The 16396-nt window shown below is 40.7% G+C and overlaps 1 protein-coding gene across 1 annotated transcript in view; it reads left to right on the top strand.

Moving 5' to 3' along the window:
* CEMIP2 (cell migration inducing hyaluronidase 2) overlaps positions 1 to 16396 on the top strand; it is a 380005-nt gene that overhangs the window by 267128 nt on the left and 96481 nt on the right. Inside the window, exons 14-15 of the mRNA XM_085633019.1 lie at positions 6140 to 6175; positions 9529 to 9684. Of these exons, the coding sequence (XP_085489145.1) occupies positions 6140 to 6175; positions 9529 to 9684 (192 nt within the window). The remainder of the gene's footprint in view (positions 1 to 6139; positions 6176 to 9528; positions 9685 to 16396) is intronic.

The raw sequence follows: 16396 nt of genomic DNA, 5'->3' as shown, positions 1-16396 counted from the left end.
CTGGGTCCAAACTGGAATGGCATGGTGAGGAAAAAAACGATGGATTTAGGCCCAGATCTCTGTACTGGGGTGAATGTATGACATTGTTTAGCATTCTGTCCATCAATTGTTCTTTTTGCATTGCACATTTGGCACTCCAGCACACTTAACAGCAGCGTTTGTGACCAGAACAATCTGTAAGGGGCCTTTCCATCTTGGTTTCAAACAAGTCTTCTGAATGTTCTTCTTGATCACAACCCCATCTCTCTGGGGTTGTGGCACTGTTCATTATAATGATCTTGTGTAGAAGCTGCAACCTTGTGAGAAACTGTACGCACAACATCAACCAATCCTTTGCAGTAATCAATTATCTTCTCATCTGTGATGTTCACAAGTGCTTTTGCAGGTACTGCATCAGACCACTTCAGTGATGTTGATGCATACATATTTGCTGAGCGAAATGTTATGCTTGAATCCTCAGGCCGATAGCTTTTGTGTATTCTATGTTCAATCTGTAGGGCTGCACATATCATCTTCGGGATCTTATTGATAGAGTGGGGCTTTTGATCTGATTTCAGGAAAACTGGCAATCTATACCTATGTATCAAGTCTTTTAATAACAGGCTTGCTACTGTGAAATTGTGATTTCCTCTGGATAGGTATGTGATTTCTTCTGGATAGGTATGATAGGTCTCTAGAAGATGACTAGGACTTATCTCAACTCATTGCAAACAGGCATCTTGATGTTGATTTGGATTCTGTTGTAGGGATCTCTAAATCTCTCTATATAACTCAGTGTAATGTGTGTTTCTTTTTCCTGTTTCCTGTTTCTTTTTCCTGCATTCATTTGTTGACATGTCACATCTCAATGACACTCTTCCTCTGCAAGCATCCTAAACTTTGGGTTGTACTTATTCTGTCTAAGGAGATATGTTATTGAATCCCTCCCTAAGTGTGTGTGTCCATGAAAGTATTGTGTCATTGAAACCAACACACTATCAGGTAACACTGGTCTCCCATCAGCTGAAAGTTGGATGTCATTTGTGTTTTTCCCAAAACCTGCTCTGACCCAACCTTGATGTTCTGCTTCTGAAACATTTTCTTGTTCCCTTTTTAACTCTTCCGAGGTGTCAGTTATTGCCATGAACACTGAATAACTCCTTTAAATGTGCAGGCTAGCAGGGCACAATATTGTGCAACTGAATTAGCATCTCTATTTCCCATGTCAATATTCACTCCCATTTGAACAGTTAAACTGCATCCTAAGGGTAGTCAATTCTTTAACTTGTGCTGAGATAACCCCTTTGAAGCCATGAAGCTTCGACAATATAATTTATAGTGCTCACAGCATTTGCTGCTCTTAATGTGCCATTGTTATCTCTTAAACATGAGCCATCTCCAAAAAGAACATGGTCGGGCTCAATCAGGGGGTTCATAATTAATGTCTGACCTTGGCTTTGGGCAATGATCAATGACACCTAGGCAATCATGTTCAAAGTCATCACAACCATTTTCATTTGCTGTCCGTAGACTTGATACACATAAAATCAGGCCTCTTTTGATCACTACATTTTTCAGTAGAAACTCCACAAAGTAACTGACTATTTCAGTTACTGGATATTCCATCATTATGATCTCATTCTTTTTAGGGCTGACACCAACCACGGCTACTGATTTAAGGCAATCGGGCAATTCTGTGGACACAGGGTCAAGGGCTGTCAGAAAATATGCTCAGGATTTTGAGCATCTTCATGTTTTTGAATAGGTACTGAGAGAGCGCAGCCCTCCCTCTCACTGCAAGTTAATGTCTTTCTTTTGACTAATCTGGTATCCCTAGTCCTGGGGCACGACACAATTTCTCTTTCAACTCTAAGGACATTTTTGTGCGATCGTTGTCCCATGAAAGCGGATCAGACACATCTTTGTGTGTCAGCCTCAGTTAACCCTTTCGATGCGCATGACGGAGCGGTACCGTCATGCGCATCGGTTGCGCTGTGCGTATGACGGAACCGCTCCATCATGGCCCCGCCTACGCAATAGAACCTTCAGCACAGCGCGGTAATCCGTGCCGCGCTGAAGGGGTTAAGGCTTAGCCACTAGGAAAAAGTTTGGTATCCACTGTCTACACTAGCCAACCATTCCCAAAAACATCCTAACTTTTCTTCGAGTTCGAGGTGGATTCATCTGATGAATTACTTCCACTCCCTCTGGTGACACCTTTCTAGCTCCTTTTTCAATGAAGTGTTCCATATATTGAACGTTTTTTGAGCAGTACTCCCGACTACTTTCATGTAATCGCAATGAGAAATAAACCTGATAGAGATCAATAACAGTAAACCATTCTTCAGTACATGGAATTTGAAAACGATTATGGGTGTATTCGGTACCGTAGGACAACATGGAACAATTATGCTGCTATTCTTTCTAAGGTCCAGCACTATTCTGTACTTTTCATTGGGATTCTGTAAACCCATGATCGGAGAGTTATATGGACTTCCTCAAAAATCTTTTGCTCAGTTTATCTTCAATTACAAGTGTAATTCCTTCAAGTGTCTCTGGTCTTAAATTGTACGATGGTGCTCTTGGAAACACTGCATCTGGTTTTAATGTAACTCAGACTGGTTTTTCACCTTTTATTGATTGCTGAACTGGCACATTTTGCATTTGCATTTCTCTCTGTATTCGCACATCCATTTACTGCATCAGGATTAAATTTACACTCCCTCTTCCAATGCTCAAATCTGTTAAAAAGATGGGAAATGGTCATTTTCATCAGCATTGTGACATCCATACCTGAATTTGAATAAACCTGAACACCTCTGCCTCTATCCCGTGAAACACCAGATACTCCTTGAGCATCTCGTACTCCTGCTTGTGGAACAACACCTTCCATATCCCCTTCATTCCCTGCAAATGACTTACTCTGAAATCCTCTCTGAGCAAACCTCCTCTGAGCCGTCATCAGCTTCCCCTTAAGCTCTTTCTGCTTCATTTCTTGTTCATCACTACAGTACCCTTCATGCCTCAAAATCCTATCAAATGACTTTCTCTGACAACCAATGACACTTTGCTGTATATGCACACTGATCTGACTAGAGATTGTTAATCTGATATCACACTTGTCACTGGCATCAGGGCATTTTCTCCCACTGTGTTGAAACTCCTGATGCAATCTTTCATAAAATTCATGAACCAATTTCTTTGGTTCCTGGGTCGTTCGATCAATCTTAACCCAATCAAAATCTTTTGTTGCCACTCGGCCCTTCAGGAAAGTAACCACTGCTTCATTTTTCTCATTAATTACAAAAGGTGGTGCATTAGTGCGAGCAACTCTCATTGGATCCTTACATGACCATTGTAAAACAACCTTACATTTGTCCCACAAATCAATTGGCATGGCAGTGTCCAGAACATTTTCAAATCAATCCACATCACCTTTGAAATTTTAACAAGCTTGTCAACCTGTGTGTACCACTGGACAGGCTTGTTTCTCAATTTTGAAAAATAGCTCATAAATGCTGCAAGATCACCTTTGCTCCATGGTACATGAATTTACACTTTTCCCGCTATTTCTCTCAATGGATAAGCTGAAGTTTCTCCCTCGTCCTGTTTATTTTCCCGAACTAGGTCTCGTGGTTTCTTTTTCTTCTCATGTTTCCTTGCCCACTTGCTTCCTGATTTCTCAAAGGTATTCCATTTATGAATGCGTTTTACTAATTCTGTAATGTGTAATTCCATTCCTGAAGAACTCAGTGTCTCAATTGCTTCATCAATCATCTGTGCCCTGAAACTTTTCTGCAATGGAAAACGTTTTGAATCATCAATCGCATATTTTCGGGCCAAATCAGTCAATCTATCATGTGTAGGTTCTTTAAGTTTTGTAATTTCCTTACTTAGGTAAATTAATTATTTTTCCTCATACTGGTTCAAATGCCCAAGATCTAGACATCCCCTCATAATTTCTTCAAGTTCAACTTTTAGCTTTGAAACATTAAGTGGTCTTGGGTTCTGGTTTAACTTGTACTCTGTTCTGTCTTTTTTTTAAATCCCTGCTGCTTTCTTAAACCATGGTCGAAAAATCCCATCTTCAAATACATTTCTTTCCCCTTTGGCTATTGGTGTTGTAAAGACAATTCTTCCCTCATCTCTCAATGCGTGAACTGTTTGGGACAGTTTCCATTCAATAATCTGTGAATTCTGAGATGCTGAGAATAAGCCCTGATGTATTTACTCCTTCTACAGCTCCTTGAGCTTCTAGAGTTGGAAGAATATTAATTGGGGTAGTCACAATTTGTCTAAGCACTGTTTGTGCATATACCGTTTTGTAGTAATTGTACTAGATCAGTCACATTTGAAGCAGTAACACCTGGAGGTATCACTGTCATTTTGACTCAACAGGTAGTGGGGCAATCTGAAATGTCTGTAAAGGTCTCAATCAGTATTTCTCTTGGTTCAGTAGAAGCAGTAGCCACTGTAGAACTTGTTGGTACACTAATATTGGTATTTGTATTGGGAACCACATAAGGTGTTAGACACTCAGCTAACAGTACATCCAATATTTCATCCCCTGTATGACTATTGGTTTGAGGCTTTTTGTCATCCTTAATTTCCTTGTTCCATATCGGATCTATTTTCTGCTTTTCAAGTCTCTCGGTAGTATTGGCTTGGTATAATCTAGTTCCCTCAGCTATAATTTTCCTCCGTCTCTGTAGTACTTTATCCCATTGAACATCTGCATAATTACGCTCTGCTCCGCTAATCTTGTTCTGGTATTTCTCTCTTTCCTTATCTCTTGTTGTCTTTTCCCACATGCTTAAGCATTCAAATTGTATGGGTTTAGGGGGTGTCTTCATTTCACATAACAATTCCCTTAACCTGTTAATAATTCTCAATTCAAAAGTACCATATTTTGGAAAACTCCACAAGCATATTTTAATCCCACTTCAGTTAACATAAAATGTGCAGGCATATCTTCAGGTGGTGCCTCTTCAACTTCCCATATCAAAAGTGTCACATCACCGCCAAAGAAAATCTTAAACCCTTTACACCATTTCATTCCTTCAAATTCAATGCAGTGTTTTGATTCTATTCTGTAAACATCAGGTTTATGTTCTCCAATCCTGTTGCAGTTTAAATTATTGAAGGCTTTCAACCAGTCTCAATGTGGCATTCACACAACAACTGACCTCTTGCTGCATAGCACAGTATGACACCATCAACCAATCACAGCTTGACCATACACCAACAAACCAATCTCAGCGCGAAACAATATGAAGTATGAACTTACTCCTTGCAGTAGCTCACCCTCCATTGCAGTTCCTCTCTCATTCACACAATTTCAACTAAAACCTTCAATTAACACAGTAAAACATCTTGTTTGCTCTGCTAATGGAAATAAGAGTATTACAATCACTTGAGTATTTTCCACAGGCCGCAAGTGATATCACAACCAGTGTGAAATCACCCTAATCAATGCAGCGTCACAGTAAAATGAGGTTCCACTAACACCGATTTATTCACAGCAATGCTTAGCTTTTCTCTGTCAATGGTATAGATTATTAGTTTCTCTATGTATGTATCCCAGGATCTGTAGACTACAAGGGTCTGAAACTCTTCAACTTCTTCATAGCTAACATTTAAGCACCATCAATTCAATCAAACCTCCCCAAATCACAAATCAACACTAACAAATAAACACAATCTACCAATAAAGCTCATCAACAATAATACATTTATTCAATTAGTCCTCCGTTCAACCTCAAACCACTACTAGATAAATCAAAGCACAATCACAATAGACGCATCACTCTATTAATACTCACACCTTCAAAACCGCAACCTGCTTCTAAGACTGCCTTGCCAATCTTCATTTCTGGGCATTGGATTCAGGAATAGGGAATTTTATTCCAACTTTGGCAATTCTTTTTTATCGCTCTTGTTTTATCAAGGTGTTATCTAGCTCTACTAACAATAGTATTGACCAGATGTGGTGTTGTACATGGTTAAATTAATGGAAGTAAGAAAACGGAGGCATTTCTAAACTTCTCTGTATTCGTGTGCATCTTGCTGCATTTTTGGAGTACGCATTAAGAGTGGTTTCTGCATTGTATTTATCTTATCTGTGAACACTAACATTGTGTTTGTTTTGCTGATTTTGCAGGTTTGCTGACAATGGGATAGGCTTAACTTTTGCAAGGTTGGTGCATTCCTTCTTTTCGTTTGTGTTGTGTCTGCAAAACGTTATTGGCATGTGATCACTAATATTAGTAAACGAGTAACCAATGAATGCTTTGGGCTCATCAAAAACGTTCCAAATTATTTTAAAAAATGACAGCTCTGGGGAATCATGCTGAAATGCTCTTAGTTAATTGTGAAGCACACACCAACTTTAACCATTGCCATCCTTGTTGTTGATAATAGTGTGCTGAACTGTGCTTCCGTGTTCTCTGTGAATATCCTTCTTTCCCCACATATTTAACACCCTCCCAATGCTCTAACATGGTCAAAGGGATTTCCATTGTGTACATGTTATAAATTAACCTGGGAGAAGCATGGTTCTGAAGGGCAGTGGAGTAGCCAGGCATTTGCCCTCCATACCTCCCCCCGCCCCTTCCCAAGGATTGTCAGAAACTTGCTAAACATTAGATTTATGAAAGGATGCCTGAAACCTAATCAAATGTGGGGGCGGTATAATTGTTTCCCTAGTTACACAAGACACTAGGACCCACTCACTTAACTGCATGAAATAGAGCAATACATTGTTATTCATTATAGGCAGTGTATAGTTATGCGCCTGGGTATACGTTCTAGTATCCTATTTATGTTTTGCAGCTGATTTTAAATGTTTACTTTTAAGAATATAAAGTGGTTTATGCCTGTACCCCCGAATAATGGCATTTTGTAGAATAGCATTAAAAAATAAAGCTAATTATTATCCACCACATGCCTTAATCTAGGAGAGTCCCCACATTAGCCAGCAGCAAGCGAAATGCCGAACAGACGTTACATTTTAACCTGATGTTTTTCATGACAGTCATGACGCTGTCCAGTAAGCTCTAATTGGCCATTGCGGGGTACATTGTGTAATTGCCACCAGGAGAAGCAAGTCTTTGTATTGTGATATCCCCGTCATCCAGTGAGATCCATAGAGCCACGGGGATTCATAAATCACGCACTCCCTTGGATTACTCACACCACATATTAATTATTAAACTGGGCCCAGTATTATCACATTTTTTGAAAATATATAGGCAAAAGGCGATACAATTCCCAGACTGTTCTAAGGGGGCACACACATTAATGCATCCAAGATTGTTAAAGTCCCCAAGGTACCAATAACCATTCTTTCTAAGCTTCAGCAAACACACTGAAAGTATATTGAAAGCATTGATGTTGGAGAAAATTACAAACCTGTTTTCCACACTGGAAGAATTTAAGAAAGTGTTTGTGCCACAGGGAAGTTGTCTGTGACTGAAATAGTATGTTGAACTACAAATGGTCATTCTATATTGTTGGTCTTAGCAATATACATCGCCATAATATACTAGAAAATACAAAGGAAAACACAGTTTTTTAATTTTATAAATGAATAAAGTAACTCCTGTATTAGTGAATTTCTGTGATAGTAATTATGCCTTGGCTGCTGCCACTAATACCGGTTCTCATCTAATTGAAGATAAAAGCAGATGTGCTTCAATACTTATGACTGCATGGCTTTACAGACCGCTTCTTCGCATGTGTTTCAAAAATACCTTTGTAATGATTCAAGATCCGTTGTAGAGCTTTTTTTTTATCATCTGGTTTTCTTTTGAGTAGTTAGGATGTCCACCTCACTCCAGTTCGTTATAGACTCACCAGTCCTGAACCTTCTACCTGCAAATCATTGATCTCAGATGAGTTAGTCTAATTAGTTCAGTGGAAGCAAAACAATACTACAAACCCCAGAATACATTGTGCTATGGCACAAAAGTTTGGGACTGGAGACAGTGTCTCATGGATGAAGGTAGTCACCCTAGGACCAGAGCAATTTGGGAGATGGAAAATGAACTGAAACAGTCAATTATGTCCACAATCGTGTAGCTACAATTGTGTTTATAAACAATTCCAAAGAATGGACTTTTCAAATTCACTGGTTAATGAATTCCACAATGTTTGTTTTCATCAGGACCCTTACTTACAACCCACATTTGCCATGGAGGAATGTCAGGGGGTATATCATAAATAGCGCCAAAGAATATGCTATGATCATAGCCAAAAGATATGAACGTTATTGAATAATATCCCATGATTATTATTAAAGGTTATTCCATGACTCTGCCGAGTCATTTTTTATATGGTCCTGCCAGTTGTCGCTCCAATAAAGTTATTTGCGAGCCCTGTAGTTAGTTCTAATCATCACTTCCACTTGTTCTGCTGCCCTCACCATCCATAGCTCATCAATTGGGTAATTAGTATACCTCTCTTCAAAACAAAACATCCCTGAGCTCCTCCCTCTCAGCGAGGGGGTTATAGCCTGTACAGTGTCTGTTAGGTTCCCAGCTATGATAAGAATATACATACACCCAAGAGTTCCATTCTGTGTTTGATACATTTCATATCTATAGCACGAGAACTCACTATTGACTAGTTTCCATCAAAGATACCTTCCTCCTCTAAAAGCTAAGCCACTTGCGGATGCCACTTTACTCTTTTAACACTAAAAGCAATGAACACATCACCCAAGTATGAATATCACTGAAATGATTGCCATGAACAGCCATATTAACATTGAAAACAGCATGCAACTCCTTTAAGGCTCTGTGAAGAAACCTCCCTCAAATATACTTAACTTGTTTGGAGAAACTAATCTCTGCAGTAAATCAGACGTCCAGTCCGAAACACCTTGTGTCAAGAAAAAAAACAAGTTCTTTCTCAGACAATGCAGCTTACCCAGGCATGTCAAATTATCCAAGTACTTCCAGTCTTCTAAAATGTACCTATTAACCACACATCTGGGAATCTGAACCTCCCATCCCAGTGGCATTTATGATGCAACAGTTGTATCGCCTAATATGTGTTTATTAACCCATGCGCTAAGATTGCAAATAGAACTGTAATATCCACCAATCTTTTGTTTATAGACTCATGCTTTAAAGTTTCCTGTACCTATGTATATTAACAAGATTTATTTCAGCAAAATTGTCATGCATTATGCATCCACAAATTGATTGTAATGAGATCTGTCAAAATAATCCTAAATCGTGATTTAAATTCTAATATTTAAAGTTGTCTCCTCTGCACACACTTTTTCTTTTAAGTATAAAGCCATCATCTCCCCACTAAGCACTCCTATAGGATGGAGTCTGCACTGTATAAAACTGTACAACTAAAATAAAATGTAATTTTCTGTTGTGAACCCAGGGCAGGGCGCTGCCCAACAATAACGTAATTATTTGTGGAGCATTTTGTAAACTTCAAAATGTAATTGTTGAAGTATACAGCACTCAAATATGTATTCTGTTGGCTATGCGAAACATTTGTGTGTTTAAAATAGATTATTTATTTTCTCAGTGATGGAAGTTTCCCTAAGGATGAAGGCTCTAGCCAGGTGGTTTCAGAATCCCTGTTTATTGGAGAAAGCCAAAATTATGGATTTCAGGGAGGTCAGAACAAATATTGGGGCACTGGAGGAATAGACAATAAAAATCGCACTTTGCCAAGAAACAGGTAATTATGGATTATAAAACAAAGAAATGTGGATTAAGCATTTATTATGACTTTTCTTGTATAATGTAACTCTCAACCATATATGAAGTCTGTGTAAACTTTAGCAACATCGATTTAAAAATGTTTTTTGTTCAAAAACCTCGACTACACATGTAGTGGACAGGACCAGCTAGAAATCTTTTATGCTACAACTTGCATGTTCACGCAAAAGCATGCTTTACCTGACAGTATAGGTGTCTACTAAAATCGCTAAGTACTCAACAAAATCCCTTACACTTTTAAGAAGGGCCATTGTAGTTAAGATCTAAAACCTAGACTAACATTGACAAATTTCTTTTTTGTGGTTACCAATGCCACATTACTGAGCCTCCAATGCATTGATCATCTAAGGATGGGTAATATCACATATGAAATCTAAATCTCTGCAAGTTCGAGCTGCAGAATCTTGTGATAATCTTGCTGAAAGAAATTATGATTTTGGTAATGGCTTTTCTTTTGTGCTGCAGCTGAAATTGGTTCATCTGTGCTTCCATATTGAGTGTGTGATAAAAGGAACCTTCTAAACCATTCTGCTTGTTTTGATTAGTAATCCCTGTTATTAGTAGTTTCATGATTATGTAAATTATGTACAGCAGAATCATTTTGGCCATGTTGCTGACTAAAGCAAGGTCACATTTTGGCTGTTGATACTTGATACTGGTTACATTTCCAGGAAAACAATAGTGAGGTTGTAGGTAAACAGAGTATATATGAAAGCCAGCCTTTATGTTATCTGGAAGATCTTGACTGAGATTGTGTTGAGAATTTCACTCGCCCAAAATGAACTGACCCTCACACATCTTTGGTATAGTAGAAAAGGCCACTTTATTTAGAACAGATAAACTCTCAAATAAACTCGGCAATTTATTATTTCTCTTTACAATTTAGAATACTGAGCCAAAACCAATTCTAAAATCACATTTCCCCATTTCAAACTTTAAACCAACCTTCAAACTTCTCTGTGTTACCTTTACGTTGTCATTCTTTTCTTCCCCTTTTTCCTACCCGTCTTCCTGGGATGCCGGGTAAGACCGCTCCTGCCTCACCCACCCCAAACCTTGCCTTACCAACGAACATTGCCCAAGAGTAACCTGTCTAATAGTGGCTTTTTTTTTTTTTCTTTTTTTCTTTTTTAAAAAAAAAATTTTATATTTATTTATTTATTTATTTTAAAAAAAAATTGGGGTTGGGAGGGTGGGACTTCGCTGCTTAATCTCCCTCACGCTTGCGCTTCCCTATTCAAACGCGCACCTGACTGAAAACTACCTACGCGCGCGCGCCCCTTGCTAACGTCCCTACGTGGCCCGTTCCATCCAGGGGGAGACTGTTTCTCCGCTCCCCCTAGGGATCCATTTTAAGTTTTGAATACGTTTGCAGCAGCTACTGATGGGGTACTTCAATGAGTGGTTGAGGGGGGCAGGGGGCAGAGCACGGGAGGCTTGAAATTCTCATCTAATTTTGAATGTTTAGTTTCAGCATTACTTTTGGTCTTGCAGAAGATCTCTTGTGTTGCAACAATGGCTGTTTTGTAGCCCTGTTTTAGTTGTCATGCTTGGTCATCAGTTATATATGTTACAGATTCTAAAGGTAAAATTTGACTGACTAAATTGTAGGGATTACCCACTTAGTGTCATGTATTAGAATACTTACCAAAGTAGAGAGGGAGGCAGAGGTAGAGGCTAGATTTATCCTCCTGACAGTTACGTAGTTAGGCAAAAAAGGAGCATATCGAAGAAAACCTAACCGTAGGGAATTAGATAGGATACAGCAAGAATTCATTGTAATCCTTTGTCTATAAAAAATACTTTTTTTTAGAGACCCCTCACCCACCAGGGTTGCCCCTAGGCGGCATGCTTCATCATTGGGGTTCCCCTCAATCCTCTGGATTGAGGCTTCCTGCGACTTGCAAATTACGTAGGAGCACTTTTTATTGTAGTCTATTTATTGTGCAGTGATGTGGAGTGGGAAGGGAAAGAAAATCTAAAAATACCTAACTAGTTGGTCACTCTTTTAATCCCGCCCCTAGTTGGTATGGTTAAAATTCAGGGGTCGTTTACTGAGAAGAAACCTGCCCTTAATGAGTCTGGCTGTCTCAGTAATGTGTTTTTGTCAACATGTTCCGAGCTGTTCCCCTAATAGCTCTTCATCGGGACTCCACTGGGTCCAGCCCCATGCGTACCACTCCTAATGAATCCTGTAGTAAGGACACAAACCATGCACACCCAATGAGCACTCTAAACATACAGTTCTAGTGATTAGTTCGTGTTTCTGTAGATGCTCTATCATTGCATCATGGTCAAACCCAGGAGTAGAGGGGCTTGTAGTCCCACTTTCGTCAAAGCCGCCTCCAGTACAGTAACCTACTTCGCTCCCTGGAGACCGCATGTTCTTAGAGGGAATGCTGTTGGCTGTGTTCACAATATACATCTTTTAGATACAGAGAAAACGTCCTTTGGATGGTTATTGAGCCTTAATTTTAGTTGTCATCTGAGATTTAGCTATAGATTTCACATGGTTCTAGTTCAGCTTCAGAATCCAAACACTCCGACTTCGATACCTTTTATTGGAATAACATGTTATGTTAATGGTGTTTTGTGTTGCACGCTTACCACCCGTGACGATATCCGGGTGCTCTGTAGCAGGTGTATTAGGCCAGCTCTCGGGACTTAATTGAAAAGCACAGCCTTCAACTTCTTGTGAAAGTCCAGAAGAGAGGAGGAGGCTGTGATGTGTTGTGGAAGGTTGTTCTAGGCTTCATTGGCCAGGTACAAGAAGGGGCAACTTCTGTGTATGTGTGAGGTGTGTGCTACTGAAAGGCCAATTAGGAGAGAGGTGTCTGGAAGGTTGGTGGAAGTGAATGCGGCTGTTCAGGTAGGCAGTGGAAGGGTTGTTGAGAGCTTTTCAGGCATGGATGAGGAGTTTAAAGTGTTAGCGCTTCTAGTCTGGCTGCTGCGTTTTGGACGGTCTACACTCTTTTTGTGAACTGGTTGGTAATCCCTGAATACACTGTGTTTTCATAGTGTAGTCTGCTGGTGATGAGGGTTTGGGTGACTGTTTCCTGGTGTTGTCTGGTAGCCTCTTGAAGATTTTCTTCAGTATCCTCAGTATGTTGATGCATACTGAGACCACTGCTTTGACTCGGGCGATCATGCCCAGTTTTTCGTCTATGATGAGTAGGGCTGGGGTGGATATAAGGTCTGTGGGCCACCAGCTAGAGTCCCATTGTGAGGTGTTGTTTCCGAAGACTACCACCTTGGTTTTGTATGTGTTTAATTTGAGGCACTTTAATTTCATCCAGGTGGCCACTCCTGTAATGCCTATGGTGAACTTGTGCCTGGTGTAGGGTGTTTTGTGCGAGAGGGACAGTATCAGTTGTGTATCATTGGTGTAAGTGAGCATGTTTGTTGTGAACTCGTATGGCATTGGCCTTTGGGGTCCTGTAGATGTTGAAGAGCGTTGGACTGAGCAAAGAGCCCTGCGAGACTCCTCAAATTAACATGTTGTGCTTCAGAGGCATCCCAGTGGGGGGGATTGTTGGCGGTTTGGGTTATTCTGGTGAGGCAGTAGCACACCCATTAGAGGGCGAGTCCTTGGATAATTGCTTTGTGGAGTCGTTGGATTAGTATGTCGTGGGAGACTGTTTTGAAGGCTGACGATACGTCTAAAAGGATGAGAGCTGCAGTTTCCCCCCTGTAGAGGCTCTTCTGGATGCCATCTGTTGCTACGCTAAGGGCGGTTGCCGTGCTGTGGTTGGATCTGATTTCTCATTGTGTGGTGACTAGAAAGTGGTGTTTGGCGAATTGGTATGCTACAAATAGTGTAGTGTAGAAGCCGAGGAAGGCCCACAAACGCTTTTGTCAATATGTAGAATTTCAAGCCCCCTTAAGCTTGATAATCTTAAAAGGAAAAAAAACATTTTTCACATTAGATGATGTTGGCTAAACAGAATGAGAGCTGCAAGTGGCATATGGCCTAGAAGCTACAGTCTTTGATTGCCATAACAAACTGTTGTAGATATAACACAACAAGTAGCTATATAATGTAGTTCCAAAGTCAGTGTTTTGCATTCGTCATACATTTGGATCAAACCATGTGGTTGATGACAGGCCATTCATGTAAATGACTATGATAATTTGTGGTGTTCTAAAAATAGAGATTGGCCACAGGTGCGTCCTGAACCCCCTGCTTAGCAGCTGCAACGGGTTGCGTTTTTTATGGGTCTCTTTTATCTGCAACTTAGCAGATAAAAGCTCATAATTAACATAAGAAGGATGGGCTTATGGAAAAGGGAAAGAAGGATAAATGAGTGGATGCATGAGTGGGTGAAAGTATAGGTGGATGAGTGGGTGGGTGGCTGAAAGGATGGGTGGGTAAAAGGATCAATAGATGGGTTAGTGAAAGGATGAGTGCTTGAAAGGATGGGGATGAGTGGGTAAAAAGATGGGTGGATGAGTGGGTAAAAAGATGGGTGGGTGAAAGGATGAGTGGGTGAGATGATGGGTAGATGGGTGGATGAAAGGATGGTACAGTGAATGGAAATCCAAGTGGATGGATGGATGGAAGGTATGGGTGAAAGGATGTCAGAACCCATGGAAAACTAGGATGGATGGATAAATGGATGGATGGATTGGTAAATTTAAATCTTAGAGGATGGATGGAAGAACGATAGCATAAATAGAAATATGAGTTGATGGATGGATGGGTGAGAGGATGGCAGAGTAAATGGAAATTTTAGAGGATGGATCAAAGGGTGAAAGGACGGCTAAGTAAATGGAAATCTGAATGGATGGGTGGATGAAAGCATGGCAGAGTAAATGGAAACCTAAGAGGATGGATTGATTGACAGATGACATAGTAAATGGACATTTGTGAGTATGGATGGATGGCAAAGCAAGTGGAAATATGAGAGGATGGATTGAATGGCTGAACAAAAGGATCAGTTCATGGATGAAAAGCTTTATTGGTGAATGGCTAAGTCAAATGATGGGTGTATGGGTGAAAGGATGTATGGATGGATGAATGCATGCATAGATGATGGAAGTTTGAATGGCTGTATGGAATAATGAAATGGCCAATGGGTGGATGGAATGGTAAAAGATTGAATGATGGATGAAAGAATGAATACGTGACAGAATGTAAAGGTGAAATGGATATCAACGGGTAGATGAAAGGGTGAAATGATGAATGGATAGATGACTGAATGGAAGAGTTACTAAGAGTTATTAAAATATTCTTGGTGACTACCTGTGTGGTGTACGAACATGCTATGTCTTCCCCATCTCTCCAGTGGTGTGTGCCCGCACGGAATGGCAGTTGGAACAGGAGCCACTCATTGGGAGGGGCTCTAGCTACATTTGTCATTCATTGAGAGAGAGGTGTGGTGCAGCGGCCAGAGCGGCTGACTCCGTAGCGCGGGGTTTGAGGTTTGATCACCAGCAGTAGCTCCGCTCAGCATCATGTCTCTGAATCTCACCGACGGCCCCCAGCGCCTTGAAACCTTTAAGGGGGTGATATATTCGCGCTTTACAAATAGGAATTATTGAAAGCACCTATTGCAAGTCTGGGAAGGAGGCACATCCGTGATAGAAGGGGGCACAGGCGTTGGTAGAAGTTGCAAAGGATTTTTTTAACCATGTCTGTCCCCCCTGTGTTCCTGCCTTTGAAAGACCGCTGTAGATACAATTTTTTTTAAAAAACAACTTGCCCTGACTTTACTGAGTCCGGAAGGACTTTACCAGAAGGAGAGCACATCCCTTCCATGGCCCCTGGTGCATGTTGCTCCCATCGCCTTCAGTGGTCACTGAGTGGCAGTGGAGGCGGTTCAGGTGCAGATCTCGCTTCAGCCGTCCTTGAAACCTAGAGCCACAGGTGGGAGAGGAAATGTGAGGAAAACGGGAGTCTTCTTGCCACTGACCCACGCGCATGGAATGCCGGCCCTTCTTACCCTTTAGTATCCACATTGTAAGTGTTCTGGTTGCTTCGAGAAACTCTAACCTTCTCCAGCATGTTCTTATTATGCATTCTTAAACCTACAAATCTGTACATCTCCCACTGCATTCCATGCACTGCTTCTCAAACCAGGAAGCCTTTTACAGCTTCAAAATGGCGCCTCCTATGTGCTGGTGCTTCCATCGTCTAGTCATACTGCAGAAAATGTGGATTCCTTTATCTTCATCCCAAGCGGCTTGCAGCTTCATTGGAGGAACATGGTTTACAGGGCAACATGTTGATTGTGCTCTATTCCAATCTGAGGGCTTAATGACTGATGTCTGCCCTCATTACAGGGCCATACACCCTCCCAACACATGTATGTATGCATGCATTCATGCATTCAACGTTAAACATGAAATGCAGTCTGTGATGGGATTGCATGCGCTTGCTTGGTATGCATTTTTTAAATGGGGAATTAGGTTAAACCCCTCTAATTGCACATTGCCGCTTCTTGGCAGTTAATTAGTTATGATGTCAATTGTAAAAGCAGTGCAGTGTTTGTAGATTCACGGTGTGACCTCACTTATTCCAACGCCCTTGATTACTCAATTAGCTCATTGGCAATTAAGCAGGGCGTGGAGATTTTCTTTTCTCCTGACCTCGAGATGATGGTGGTCAAAACGCAGTTTAGTGCCTTCTTTTTATGAGCTGTGTACTCCCATCATTCACGCTGCGCGTTTTC

This window comes from Triturus cristatus, chromosome 2_1, assembly GCF_964204655.1.
Source record: "Triturus cristatus chromosome 2_1, aTriCri1.1, whole genome shotgun sequence".
NCBI lineage: Eukaryota > Metazoa > Chordata > Amphibia > Caudata > Salamandridae > Triturus > Triturus cristatus.
The sequence above is the reverse complement of the archived record's forward strand: the minus strand, read 5'-3'. Positions and strand labels throughout refer to the sequence as shown.